Here is a 15,941-nt window from a genome sequence, read left to right as displayed (position 1 = left end):
TTTGTTCATACATCTGAAACTGGACTATAGATTCTTAGAAGATTAAATTCCTGATAATTATCCTGTCAATAACAGAAGTTATTGCCTTACAGTCTGGCAGTCCTAACAAATACCCATAATTACTGTGTTTATAATCCTGTCAGCTTCCTGTTGGTTTCTGAAACAAACCATAAACAGACATAAATAAAGAATAGAACATTGATCTGGGTCATGAAATCCTGAGTTATTACAAATACACGACAGGAAAAAATATATTGAGGTTTAAAATTGATCCTGCGCTTCATCAGACAGTTAATTTCGGAACAAATTACGATAGGCATTATTAATTGGCAAGCTCAGTAGAATAATCATGATGTAACAAGTGCAGCAGACAGATAATATAATCAGGAGGGATGGACTGCCAGGCGATAATGAAAATATTGACTGGAATACTGTCAACGACTTTCAATGACACTATCTGATTGGAATAGTCATTATACTATTACCTATAGGGAGGTTATAATCACAAGAATCTGATTGAAATTCAGTCATGGTACTATAACACATATTATTATGACACAATCTGACTGAAATACACAGGCAATATCTATGACTTTTTGTCTACATTTGTTCAGTAGAGGGAGTACAAGTATTTAAAAGAAGAAAGTCATGAGATAAATTTCAATTAGACGAGTCTCATACCATCTTCATAAAAAGTATATGCCAGACTATATGGCAATGTTAAGATTGCCTTGGTTCTAGGCAAGGTTCTCAGTAAGCATATTACTTGACTAATGTTATTCGTCAATCTTGTCTTGTATTTCCTCTCCTTTATCAGAAATCAAAAAAGAAATCATTGAATAAAATTGAGAATGGAAATGGGGAATGTGTCAAAGAGACAACAACCCGACTATAGAGAAGACAACAGTAGAAGGTCACAAACAGGTCTTCAATGCAGCGAGAAACTCCCGCACCCGGAGGATTCCCCCAGCCAGCCCCTAAACAAACATATATACCAACCCAGTGACAATACAGATGTCGTTTTCTGAAAATGGAGTCAGTTGGAATGTTGGTGAATTGGTGATTTCTTTTTGTAGAACCTCAATGTAAAATTTACGTCAAACAATTATAATATTATTAGCCGCTTTATCGGCCAGGACAAAAACAAAATCCGTGGCTCGTGCTTAGAAGGTTTTGATTTGCTTTTGTGAATATTCACAACTTCAAAAAACATGCATATTGATAGTTATAAAAGTGAACTTCAATGCACATTAATTTATGTTATACATGATGTCATTTGCAGTATTTAATGACCTGAAAATTGAATTTTAGTATAATTCCCACCATTTATCATAAAGGGATACAGTTTATTTTAGAATGGGAAAGAATTTCATCAAAATAAGCATCTTTGTAATAAATTGAATATGATCTCAACTGATAATATCTCCCTTTTATGTAGTAAACTTCATTTATCATGTTTATTTCTATACTTTTACATAATTGAAGATGCATTTAAATTAAGTTGTCTTTTTTATGGCGTATTTTCAGACACTAAAAGCTAAATTATATGGCATATTGAATATATTAGTATACAAAGGTTCACGTTACATGTGGAATTTTTTAAGTTAGAGACTTTGTTTTGTAGCTTGTTATTTGAAGTATCATATTGCTAGGGTAAAATGGAATAGAATTACTAACATTTGGGTTGCTGTCTCATTTTTATTGGATATTTTTGTATCTTCAAATCCTGAGGAATGATTGAAAATGCATTTTTTGCCACTCTTTGCCATTTTAATACATTGAATATTTAGTTGTAAAAAACGGTAAAATAAACTTAAACCCCTATAAAGGCAAAATTTAACAGCATTTCCCTTTACATGCAAGTTTTTGTTATTAGATTTGTATATCTGTCAAGTTAAAAGAAATTAGTGAAATTTAAGATTGATATTCTAATAGTAGTGATTTTTCTGAAGGGAGGTGTATCCTGGCAACAGTTCATTGATGACCAAACGAGACAAAAATTCAACATCATTATCAAAAATCTTGATATTGAAGTGGGCGTCTGACCCAAACATGACACATATGGGTTTACAATTCACCCTAATGGGTTTAAAATAACCGAGAACTTATCATCGCCTATAAAAAGACGTGTGGTGAAGCAGATATGTCCAAAGATAGGACCCTTCTTTTTATCGGTTGATGGTCACTTGATGATTCTTTGATCTCTTGTTTATTTACCTTCAATGTCCGTTAATAAGCAATTGTTAACTTGCCAATAGAGATAAAACATGGTCAATTTTCATAAATATGTCAAACAATAAGTATGAGTTTAGATAGATTTTAGTAAGTTTATAACGAATTTTGTCAATAACACATGAAGGTGCTAGGTAATTGTGAATTGTTTAACTTTAATTGTGTTTGCTATTGAAAGATAGATATAAATCCCAAAAGTACGCCAGGACAATTGTTTATTGTGGGGTTGGACAAAGTTATTATCTTTATCCTTGTGTTGTGCTGGTCTGGTTGATAAGGCATACTTGTGGACAGTAGTCCTTTTATATTTTGCAATCAAGACTTAAAAAGGTCTTTTTCTCTAAATTTGGACTTTCATTATTGATTTTACAATGATTTGAATGTACTGTAAAGTTATGGCATGGCCTATTTCTGAATCTTCTTCCATATATATGCCTGTTCGTATTCTATCAACAGACAGGGGAGTTCAAAAGTAAAGCTTTCTTAAATCCTTCTTAATGTTCAAATTTACAAACAAACAAAAATTCTGTAATTTGATTGTCATTGCAAAAATTAGTACAAATATCCCCTAATGGAACTTATTCACTTCACAGAATATCAGGACATGTACAAAATGTGTATTCATTTGCATGAGAAAGATTAAAATTTAGTGCTTAAAACAAAACATCATTTCTTTTTTTCTGTTATTAAAGGAATTACAAAATCTGAGTTAAAAATAAATTCAAACACTGCCAAAGGTCGTTTGTGTTATTAGTTCATGACCTCAACAGTTTGATGATAATAAGGCCTTTCCAGTTATGTTGACCGTCATCACCATTTTATACCTAGGATGTAAAAATGTCAGGATGTCTCCATTTAAATCTCTCTCATTATTTATTTGTCAAGTCAATGTTGAATTTTGAATTTGAATAATAAGAATATCGTCTTCACTCAGTCAGCCTTTTGTTGTCAAATATATGATATATGTTGTTCTTATGTGAATCATTGAAACTGTATTCAGATCATAAAAGATATTTTCTTTACTTGGACCTAGTGATTGTTTGTGTAATCCATTAGATTTATCACAGCAGTATAAAATAAATATTGAATTTTACTTTCAAGAGTTTTAACTTGTTTTTCTTGTAACAAATAGTAAATAGTTACATTTGTGTATTTATAAAACCTGAAGGTATTATGTCCATATATTGTATGAAAACAATAAGAAACTGGCCTTTGAGCAGGTATTGAAGATAAAGAAGTTGAAATATGATGGTTTAAGTTTTCTGGACTCAACTGTTGTATTGTTTCTTACATAAATAAGTTTTTATTTACCCTTCTGTTTAAATCTTGACCATTATGAGCAAGATTTAAGTCAAATACAACTTTGTTACATACTGAAATTCTGTCATAGTTTTTAGTGAAAAGATCAGGTATGACTCTTAATCCTGGTTGAATCAAGGGTTAACGTTATCTGCATAAATTTCCAAGCATACTGACCTTTTCTATCCCAAAATTGAATTATTCTAAGGACAAAAACTCAAATTTTGACATTCATTTCGCTTTTCTTTTTCTAACAATTCAGTCCTAATACTGTAAATTCAGAAATTATTGCGTGCATTTATAATTGGGATTTTGTCATTTCAGACTTAAATGCGATTTTAATTTTCACGATTTTGAGACAAATCCTGATTAATTCATATAAAATATTTCAAAATGCGAGTTTAAATTATTGCGTTTACAACTCTGTTGCATTTTTCACAATAATAAAAACCTTGCAATAATTTCTGAATTTACAGTATACAATAAGTATTGTTTTGAGCATGCTAGCGTACATCCTGTTTTTAGTACAGATTTTGCTTTATTGGTACATGTTTCAACATTATATTTATAAAACTTTTTTTTCTATTTTCAGTTGTGTGTAAGACATCTAACCAGTAACCAAGATGCTGGTTACCATTATAAAGCTGTGTGTAGAGCCCTGGCAGCAGAGGCAGCAGAACTTCTACTGTTTCTGGACAAAGTTACCAGGGAAAATAAAGTAAGTTCTGAATGCAAATCTTCTATCAGTATGATGTTTCTACCTCCCCCTACCCAAGAAAATCTCTTGTATTTTTTTTCAAACTATAGTTAAAAGAAGCACCCATTTTTTGACTTCAATCTCAATTGACAATGCTTGTCAGTTTTCTCTGGGAACTCCTTGGTTTCTCTGCCAAAAATAAATGGCTTCCATGAAATAGCCAATAGTGTTGAAAGCTGCTTTCAACACTAAAAATGGAACAATTTATTATAATGGACCATAATTTATTGACATTTTCATAAGTTAAAATAATGATTATCAACTATTTATGTCATTCCAGGAAATAGTTTTTAACTTGTTATTAAATATTCTCAGTTAGCATGTACCCATATTGACATGCAGAAAAGAATTCTTTTTGAATACTCAATAAATATGCTTTAATAGATATAGGAAGATGTGGTGTGAGTGCCAATGAGACAACTCTCCATATTAATAACAATTTAAAAAGTAAACCATTATAGGTTAAAGTACGGCCTTCAACACGGAGCCTTGGCTCACACCGAACAACAAGCTATAAAGGGCCCCAAAATTACTAGTGTAAAACCATTCAAACGGGAAAACCAACGGTCTAATCTATATAAACAAAACGAGAAACACGTATATATTACATAAACAAACGACAACTACTGTACATCAGATTCCTGACTTAGGACAGGTGCAAACATTTGCAGCGGGATTAAACGTTTTAATGGATCCAAACCTTCTCCCTTTAAGCCTTATACAAATTCATAAAACTTTTATCAAAATATGAACATCTTAAAAGTTTAAGGACCTTCCTTAACCTTAAATTGTTACACAATCTGCATTCCATGGCTAGGACCCCTTATCTGACACATAACCACTATCTATAATTGATTTTGCATTTTTTATGGACAAGTAATTACGTGATTGACAGGTAGAGATATAAATTATCTACATCCTTTTTAAAAATTCTGCTTTTTCATACCTTCCCTGTTTAGGTAATTGATTATCCTTCAGGGTGGTTTTATTTTACAATATAATCAATTAGGTATTTTATCCTCAGTGTAAATACAGGTTTTATTGCTCATGGAATATTTGGGTAGAGGTCGTTAAAGGGAAACTTCGCAAAAAAATCAAAAATTGATATTATGTTCATTCTGTATAAAAATGTTCAAATTCATAGATATTAAAGTTTTATTCCGCTAGATAAGCGATCACCATCGATTTTAAATTTAGAGTATCAATTCTCCGAGATCCGCCATCTTGTCTTCTTTCCCGATGAATAAAAACGATATGTCTATAAACCACAAAGAAACAAAACTACAGTAACCGATGTAGTCGTAATTGCGTGTCGATATCTTGTCAATCGTACGGTTGTTTAATACGACTAACTAACTTGATACGGAAAAATATTCTTACTTTTTTTAAATTACCATGATCTGTTGTTTTTAAACTGTTGATATTGGAATTAGGTGAAAAGTCAAAGTTGAAATCATAAATAAGTGTTCCGTGAAAATTGTTTTCGAAAATCTAATTTGTTCATAATTCTTTAAAGTAATAAACTTTTTTCAAATATATTTTGATCTTCCCTTATCTGATCACCAGCATGGCTAAAGGTATTACTTCCAAAGGTATTGTGAGGGGTGTGAGGTGACACGTCCAGGTATTCAAGCGATTTCCTGTCGGGCTTGCAAGTTCATGCATCGTTTCACTTCTGCAGGTATTGATCAGTGTACACGGCTGATAACTTATAACTTATAACTTTCCATTTTGAACTATCAGATGTATAATATACAACTCTGTCTTACTTGTCATTACTAAACTCATACGCTTGTTTATAAATAACATTTCTGGTGTAAAGAATATAATTCATAATATATAAATAATACCCAAAAAATAAGATTTGATGAAATTAAAATCTATTTAAATATTTTTTCCAAGGGTGAATTTGGGAAAATGTAATATATAGTCATTGTCAATAGTGAAGGACAGATTGGAACAGACCAGAAATATTGATTTAAAAAAATGTACGCACTTGCCGACGATTCGTTTATACGACTGGATATAAAGTTACGGAACTATAGCGCAATTTAAAATATATACGTGTATACATTGAACATAAGAAAAAAACATATATTTTGAATAAATAGGGGTAAAAGTGTTGTAAATAGACTAGCCAACGTATGCCAACAGTATGTAATCATCGAATGTCGATAGACTACAGTTGAATACCAAAAGAAGAAGAGAACCAATTTGATTTAAATACAGGTCGATGTATAACTTTTGCTTTGGTTCATTGAAGCTGTGGACCTAGGAAAATCACAGATTTATATTTCAATAAGATTGTTCTCAAACAAAGGAAGGAATTCGTCATCACAATTGTTATATATGCCACTGGACGAACACTAATTATCCCCAGGGGATGTGAATATTTTGCTGGGAAACTTTTGAGTATCAAAGTTTCAAATTAATTTCGGGATTTATTTTCTTTCTTGGTATTCAATAACCGAAAAAAGAATAAATTACTTGTTCGCTAAATAGGGATATTCTTGTCAGATCAAAGAATTTTAGTTATATTTAAAAAAATAGGGAAATATGACATTAAATTGGTTCTGTCTTTTTTTAAACATCGTTAAAACGATGTGTGTCTAAGGTGAACGCCACAAGAACCCTGTAATACTAGTACGAGAGTATAGCATGTAAACATTCCTTCTCAATAATATGGTTGTATTGGAAAACTTTTCATACAGATTGACAACTCATTGTCCGATATGCATGTAATATTTGCCACATGACGCCCATAGTTCTTTCTACCATCATCACCTTATTCCTTGATATTGCTGTAAACATCGATGGTTCACACCCAAACAAAATGGGAGTAATGAACCTTCAGAGCTTCTCCGTGTTATACACTTGTGAAATATATAGACGAAATTTCTGTATTGAAATGAATCTACATCTCACAAACAGGATTTTCAAATAACGATTTTGAGTAATCACCTTACAAACCAATATAAACGTATGGCAAGATATAACCATGAAGGAATTTAGTTTTTGTCAGAACTCATCACTATATCATAAACGTATACGTATATATATGCATACAGTTTCAAATATCAAGAACAAGCGTTCGATGTCGATAGTCTGTTCTCTAACTGTTCAGAGTTAGACATGTCACTTGTTCATTCTTGGAAGCCTTCATATTCCCCGTCTAACGATGGGAACTGTTTCTGATTGTGTTGACTATAAATGCTTGTATGGTAATTCTGTCGTTTATCTGTACAAGCGGTTGCATTTCCTCTCCTTTCCCAACAAACAAACGAACGAAACGCAACTAGTCTGATTTCTCTGGAGCTCATCCTCAATGGCTCTTATACGTCAGGAAACTTACATGTATACTAATAATAATTGTTTCATGAACAACGATGTATGAACGAACTATTATAAATTCGTCAATATCTGTAATGCATGACTAAAGTATAACTTTTATTACAACTACTGTATTACTTATTTGGATTAATGACGGCTATCATGTTCAACATTGCACAACTATTATCATAGAATTTTAAAAAAAATCCTCAAAAATCCTCAAAAGATATAATGCCTTAGCTTAGATAATTAGTATTCTTTTCACAAAAAGTTCGTGTAAATGATTGTCAAATGAATTTAATTATGTAAGAATAAAATGTTAAAAAGAAACTAAAAAAAAATTATGCATGTTGTATGTTGTATTTTTTTGTCAATTAAAAACTTTAAAATTGCAATAGTTTTATTAGCATTTAAACACAGCCAGATTTGAATACAAGTTAAGAAATTCCGGTAAAGTCAATGATATCAAACAGATGTACAATGGTATATCAAATTGGGTAATATTGCATTTAGTTTTTATTAAAGATTAAAACTACTATTTTTTGCTTCATATTTGAATCTTTACGCCAATTGCCGCTAAGAAAGTAATCAAAAATTGTTTCCTTTTATTTTTATACACTTTCGGAATTACGAATCTGAATTTTATTTTCAATTAATTTACACAATTTAATTATTGTATCTTTATTCTCATCGTGTATTTAATCTTAGTGTATTAACATCATGACAGCATATACTCTAATCCTTTCTATTTATCCTTTCCAAATAACAACATTTATACCTGTGTACGCTTGAACTCACACCTGCGGCTAAATAGCTACAAGGTAAACGAATTGACCTCAAGCCGAGAAATATACAGTGACCTTTACAAAATAATATACACACTCTGCTCACACATTAGTTGCATTGAAATGATTATCAAAACAATAACGGTAAATAGAACTGAAATATTTTCAGTTCAATATCAGTAAAAATGTTCAATAAATATTTTATGAAAAAAATCTCAACAATAATTAATTAAATTTATTCAAAAACATTTACTAGAGATAATTTTATAGGAGTTTAATTCAATCAATACAAAACGGTATATATATGCATATTCACTTTCGTTCATTCTTATATTGTGGTTTATAACTTCGACCATTCGTCAGCTGTGCGCTTTTAATTACGTATATTGTCGATAAGCTATAAGAGTTAAACAGATTTTATTTTTTCCCAGAATTCAATAAATCGGGCTAATACGTCACGACCCACTCGAGAATTCAACCAAAAAAGTTACAAATACTTGATTTTCTCCGTTATTAGAAGGAATATAAATTTAAAACTTTGCAAATGTGTTTTTTATGTTAAGATGAACATAATTAGATGATAAGTTAAAAATCGCGGAATTTCCCTTTAAATTCTATTCTGTATTTAATTGAACTACTATAATAGAAAAATCCAAAGAATTTTTTGAAAATTTATTCATTGTTGTCAGAAAAGAACATGTAATGATTGCACAAGGAATATATTGTACTGAAATGAAACTGGACGACTTTACATTTTATCTCCCAAAAATCAACAATTATATATTTTATTGGTGGAAAGCATTTTATATGGAAATTATGGCATAATTTGTCATCAGAAGATTAGCTGTTGATATGAATATATGAAGTACTCTATATAGCGATTTGATGAATTTTAAATGAGTACATAAAAGTATTCTGTAATAAAAGAAGGTACCAAGAGGGGAAAAGAAAATGTTGATCATAGAAGAGAAAATGATATGTAATCTTTGGCAAGTTGAAGCCTGCCAGTCATAGTGCAACATTTTCTCACATTGAAGATTTTAACAAAATATTGCATTTCACAAATAGAGAGCTTGTAGAACAATTGGGGATTATAGCCTTGCATGTTTGCATTGAAAATGGATAATAGGGACACACTTCTGTATTGTGTAATTTTTCCTATACATGTACATGAGTGAATTCCTTGCCCAATTTCATAGTTCTTATTGTTTCTATAAAAGGGTTCAAGTCTGAAATTTGCTGTCTAGATGTTTTTTTTTACATTAGTATCCAATTCAGTGATAGGTTTCAAAATTCAGGAAGCAGATTTTGCTGTACAGTTTACATAAGCTTAATTGGATAGAAATGACACTTTCACATCATATATCTCACCAAATTACTGTTATTAAAGTACATAACTATGTTATTCGCTGTCTATCAGAATGAAGTTTTAATTCACTAGTTTGGGAGGAATTTTTATCTTATAGAATAAATCTATTAATTTATTTATAAGACAAATAGTAAAATCCATATACCAAATGCAGACAGACAAATTCCTTTTAAAAACAGCTGACCAAACAAAGGTTTCAGATCTGACAAATATAGCTGAAATGTAGCCAAATCATGGTAAAGTAATTAAAATTGAGAATGGTTATTAGGAATGTGTCAAAGAGAGAACAACCCGACCAAAAAGCAAAGACAGCTGAAGGCCAACAATAGGTCTCCAACACAGCACATAAAGAATTAAAAACAATTACATGTATAGCTATGTACATTTTGTTAAAAATTATAAAAGTTGTCACGATAACTCAAAACATGAGTATATTTAGCCATTCATATTTTCATCAGTACTTTTAACCTTTTTTGTTCTATTTTTTCAGAGGTTAGTAGAGACACAGCTTGATAAGGATGTCCAGCAGCTTGACAATTTACAGAGAGCAGATTGGGTAAGTTATCCAAGAAAGATAACTCTGATTCACAAAAGATGCCACCTTCTACTTAACTGATTTAGCATATTCAACTGTAATGACCATTTTAAACACAGTTCTCCGTTATGTAAAAACTACAGTTTTCTATTGTTCAGTAAACATCTTCAACCTAAAACATATTTTCACAATGTGTTGCAAAATGAATATGAATGAAATATACCCCCAAGGGTGACTGGGGAAATAAAATATGGTCACTTGGTCTTCTCTTGACCGGCAGTAAAACACTTGCCAAAGTGGGGGGTCCGTTTGGCTGTGCAGGATGTATCAAGTTTGCAGCCACGTCCAGTCTGAATGGGGACATTAAATCTGATGCCTCGTGTAAAGTGGGTGCCATGCTCTTTGCATGTAAAGAACCCTTGCAACAACTCTTTGAGGGGTCCGTAGGTGGCCTGTTGCAAGGCAAAATTTCTGTCCCTATCCAATGTACCCTCATTTTCCAGTGGCAGTCCAAAGGAGTAGGTTCAGTAAAACCCCTTTTTGGCCCCAAAATATAGCAGTTTTACAAAATTGTTAAAATGTAAACTTTTTTGAAAGTAGAATGCTTCTGCTACATGAGTATGGGCTGTTTTTGACGATACAATGAACATATATCAGGTACTAGCATCATTAAGTCATGCTAAATTACTGAAATCTTCACAATTTTAGCATTTTAGTTAAATTTTAGACGTGTTAAATGAAAGTGAGCACATTTGTGTTCATTCTTAATATTGAAATGTAAGTTGTATTTGATGATAAAACATAACATATATAAAGGTTGAGGATGAACATGGATGCGGCCACTTTCATTTTTGACAAAAACCATCTGAAAAGTGACATTTTGGCATATTTGATAGATTTTTCATATTTAAGCTTGAATCGTAGCGTTTTTATGCCCCACCTACGATAGTAGAGGGGCATTATGTTTTCTGGTCTGTGTGTCCGTTCGTCCGTCCGTCCGTCTGTCCCGCTTCAGGTTAAAGTTTTTGGTCAAGGTAGTTTTTGATGAAGTTGAAGTCCAATCGACTTCAAACTTAGTATACATGTTCCCAATGATATAATCTTTTTAATTTTAATGCCAAATTAGAGGGTTTACCCCAATTTCACGGTCCACTGAACATAGAAAATGATAGTGCAAGTGGGGCATTCGTGTACTGGCGACACATTCTTGTTAATGACTAAATCAGATAAATTCTTTCACATAAACTAATTGAATCAATTGAAATAGACACTTCAGTGTTTAAAAAGTGTCCAAAATCTATTGTCAGATGGACCTGAAATTAGAGGCTAAAATCAGGCCCTTACCTACTCCTTTCCCCGACCATCATCCCGGATGGCCTCTTATTACAAGACCTACCTATTGTATTTATTGTTAACTTGTGCTCGTCCTGAACATGCATGAAATATTAGCCACTGGACGTTAAGAAAACCAATAATCAATCAATCAATCAATGAAATATTTGCCACTGGACATTAAAAATAATAGTATTGATGTTCCAAGTTAACTTGACCTAGCAACTTCCCTATACATTCTACATAATACAGGGGATTCAATGTTTCACAGAAAATTCATACCCAATTATTCAGCTCATTGCTAGAAGATGTCAAAATTAATAAACTATAGAATTTTGTCTACCAGACCAGACACATTTGGTATTTCATTTAATTATATTTAAAGTGTAAGTATAAAAAAGAAGATGTGGTATGATTGCCAATGACACAACTCTCCACAACAAACCAAATTTCAGTTTGATGCAGAAATTTTGACTTAAATTTGTTGAATTAATTTTATCTCCCAATATTTCAGGCCAGACTATGGGTGCAGATGATGAGGGAATTAAGACAGGGTGTCAGGTTAAAGAAAGTAGAACATATCCACCTGCAACCAGTAGAGTTTGAACTGACTCCATTTGAGATACTTATGGAGGACATCAGAACCAGAAGATATACACTCAATAAAGTTCAGGTAAGAACAGTTGTTTCACTTTTTAAGAAAAAAAAATGAGAATATTGTCTGACCGTAAAACAATTTTTGGTACTGAAGTTTGATTTTAAAGCCAACTAATTTTGTGATGAATGTTTTTGACTGTCCTGTTTTGTGCCAATTTAAAAATTGACTTGTAGTGTGTTTTGAAACAGTGTAAGACTTTAGAAATGTGTTTTTAAAAAAAATTCAGAGCTCTGTCCACATATGGCAGAATTGAAACTTTTAATGGAAAGAAGAGGACAATGTCTCACTGAAATTACAATTTTAATGTGGATATTTAAGATAATCTTATTTTGAAATCTGTTTGAAATGTTTGTGATTATCATATTATATGCAAAGAGATTATAATTCTGTTCTACAATTTTGATCTTTGAAGATTTCATCAAATAATATAACACTTGAAAGGAAAAAAAAGTTGATTACAGGTATAATGAATATTTATATCAAAACATGACAAATAGGGGAAAATCTTTATACGAGAGTTTACTGTTTATATAAAATTTGAGCATTTATCAAAACAAAAATAATGAAAAGGTATTTGTGCACATATTTTTTTGTGAGCATATGAGAAAATTTCCTGATTTTTATAGGAAGTTTGGTTTTATAGGTAAAGTATTATGTGTTTAGTCACTCTATACAATTCTAGTCAATACAAAGATTTACAAATATATAAGGTAGTTTATAATGAAAGTAAAGGCATGGAGTGCTTAAATGATTTCAGCATGGCACCTTTGAAATGTTTAAGGAGAGAGAAAAGCTTGAATGTTGTGTTCTGATACTTATGTCATGTGTGAAAGTTAAAATACCTTCAATTTTCTACATTGTGGTACTGCTTTTTGCATACAGACCAGTATGTCTAAAACCCAGAGTTTGTTTTATTGCATGATCTGCAAGTTTCCTTCCTTTATCTGTATGCTACTTATACTGTTATATGTGCATGTTGTGTTTCAATAGGTTAATGGTGATATACCAAATACAGTCAAGAGTGATGCCCATGACGTCATGTTAGATTTCATCAGGTCAAGGCCACCACTACAACCAGTAAGTATGACAGGATTTGAAGGATTATATAGTTTGTTAACCTTCAATTAGGTTAATACTGCCATTTATTTATAGATTATTGGTGTTTCCTCTAAAAAACAAAGGGGGGGGGGGTTTCAGCTATAATCTCAGGGTAAGGAGATAGCCTTGAGATTAGCTGTATCTGAGAAAACATTCTCAATTTTGAAAGGCCAACAATATTCTGATTATCCATATTTTCATAGGCACCAACAACAGCTAGGCTTTTGGCGTCATGAATTTCTCTCTCTACCAGAAATAAATAAATTTGGTATCACTTGAGTTAAATAAAAATGCTATTGAAATTATTATACAGGAAGATCAAAGGAAAATTTGAGAAAATGTTGATAATGGTTGATTAGGTATGAAGATAATTTGGACAAGACTTAATCTTAATTTTAAGAAAAAATATTCCAAATAGAAATGAAAAACTTGTTCATCCATATAAGTTCTATGGGAAAAGAAAGGTATGAAGTGGGTTGTAGAGAGACAATTAAATATCCAACGATAAACATTGAACCAAGAAATAACAAATGTACTATAGGAAAAGAACCTTTACTTCTTTCTTGATCTTGACTTGCTGAAATGTCTTCAGCAATGTATTTTAAATCCTTCACCTTACTGATAGGTCAAATTTTGATGATATAAAATAAGTTGTTTATAGTCATGTCTATTGTAAAAAATTACCAAAAGGTATATTACCAAAGGGAATTTATAATTAATGTTTATGACCAAGTACTTTTTCTAAAGTGTTATTTTTCTCAACTTATATTTAATTTTTCTTCATATCATTTAAACCCAAGGTTAAATATGATTGATTTTGTAATTAAAGTAATCAATCGTGTTTAGAGTTGTAATTTGTGGGTCATCACACCAAATTTAACATTCATGGAGAGAATTATACTAACAGATATCCCCTATAATAATATTGTAATAACTTCTATATCTACTTGATCTACTCAATAGTTAGGATAAAAATTCTATAATTTTCTATAATTTTCCTCTAATTTTCCAATGATAAAGAGAATTGAACACTCATACTGCTAATTATGCAGCCTCTGAAAATCATCTGTGCATTTTTTCAGCATGTGCTTGTGTTGTATGTAGATAATTGTCTATATCCATCAATTAACTCGCCATAAATCCTAGTAATCACCGCTAGTGGATTTACTTACTGTCTGAAACTGTATGTTCATTACTATGGATGTTATAGACACATGTACTAATTCTGAAAACTGTGAATTTAATCAAATTCAAAATGAATTTGCAATGGAAATTATTGAAAAATTACAAAAATGGAAAATGTCTAAAAATTTGGAAATAGAGGATTTGGAAAATGTTGATTTTGAGGTCAGTAGTTTTAATTGTGTGACATTATTTACCTTTTTTTTATAGATTGACCGACTTTTTATTGAGGAAAGTAAATGTCAAGTTGAAGTTATAAATTTAATTAAAAGTTTAGAGACTTTAATTTCACGTTTTTGACATGTCCTATCACCTTACAATTTCATTCTTGACTAAGTACAGTTGTGTGACATATTTTGAATTAAACAGTATATTTAACATCTATATAGAGGACACAAAATGATAGTAAGGGTCTGTGATATCTTGATATTCATGGTTGTAACTAGTACGGAAATCTTGCGTGTAAATTCTGATGTGTCTATAGTCTCTATTGTTTTCAAATGTGAGGAACATTTGTTAAAGAATGTTGATTATGAAAGTTACTATGTAGCACCATAAATTTTTGCAAATATCCAATCTTATGATAAAAATGTTCTAATGATAAAGATATTGTCTCTCTTTGTAGTATCACTTGAAAATATGAATTTATATAAGGTTGGTGTTGGCCAAATTTGCAAGTAGTGATTCTATTTTATAAGCAATTTGTATATATATACAATGTAAGTGCATATCAGATTTGGATTCTGTTCTTGTTCTGATCCTTGACTTCTTTGAATATGTTTGACTTGATTATTAAACTGCACTCTAAAAGTGGGGGGGCCTTTTATAGCTGACTATGCGGTATGGGCTTTGCTCATTGTTGAAGGCCGTACGGTGACCTATTGTTGTTAATGTCTGTCATTTTGGTCTTTTGTGGATAATTGTCTCATTACCAATCATACCACATCTTCTTTTTATGCCCCACCTACGATAGTAGAGGGGCATTATGTTTTCTGGTCTGTGCGTCCGTTCGTCTGTCCGTCTGTTCGTTCGTTCGTTCGTCCGTTCGTTCGTCCGTCTGTCCCGCTTCAGGTTAAAGTTTTTGGTCAAGGTAGCTTTTGATGAAGTTGAAGTCCAATCAACTTGAAACTTAGTACACATGTTCCTTATGATATGATCTTTCTAATTTTAAAGCCAAATTAAACTTTTGACCCCAATTTCACGGTCCACTGAACTTAGAAAATGAAAGTGCATGTTTCAGGTTAAAGTTTTTGGTCAAGGTAGTTTTTGATGAAGTTGAAGTCCAATCAACTTGAAACTTAGTACACATGTTCCCTATGATATTATCTTTCTAATTTTAATGCCTAATTATATTTTTTATCCAA

General features: G+C 31.4%; 1 protein-coding gene across 3 annotated transcripts in view; it reads left to right on the top strand.

Annotated features, from left to right (window-relative positions):
* LOC139524324 (protein spire-like) overlaps positions 1-15,941 on the top strand; it is a 65,147-nt gene that overhangs the window by 33,276 nt on the left and 15,930 nt on the right. For 2 of the 3 annotated variants that reach the window (XM_071319074.1, XM_071319076.1), the window contains exons 4-7: positions 4,124-4,249; positions 10,263-10,328; positions 12,154-12,312; positions 13,288-13,374. In XM_071319074.1, the coding sequence (XP_071175175.1) occupies positions 4,124-4,249; positions 10,263-10,328; positions 12,154-12,312; positions 13,288-13,374 (438 nt within the window). The remainder of the gene's footprint in view (positions 1-4,123; positions 4,250-10,262; positions 10,329-12,153; positions 12,313-13,287; positions 13,375-15,941) is intronic. The other variant, XM_071319077.1, reaches the window with a different exon arrangement.

Source organism: Mytilus edulis, chromosome 5, assembly GCF_963676685.1.
Source record: "Mytilus edulis chromosome 5, xbMytEdul2.2, whole genome shotgun sequence".
Lineage (NCBI taxonomy): Eukaryota > Metazoa > Mollusca > Bivalvia > Mytilida > Mytilidae > Mytilus > Mytilus edulis.
This window is presented reverse-complemented; position numbering and strand designations above follow the sequence as displayed.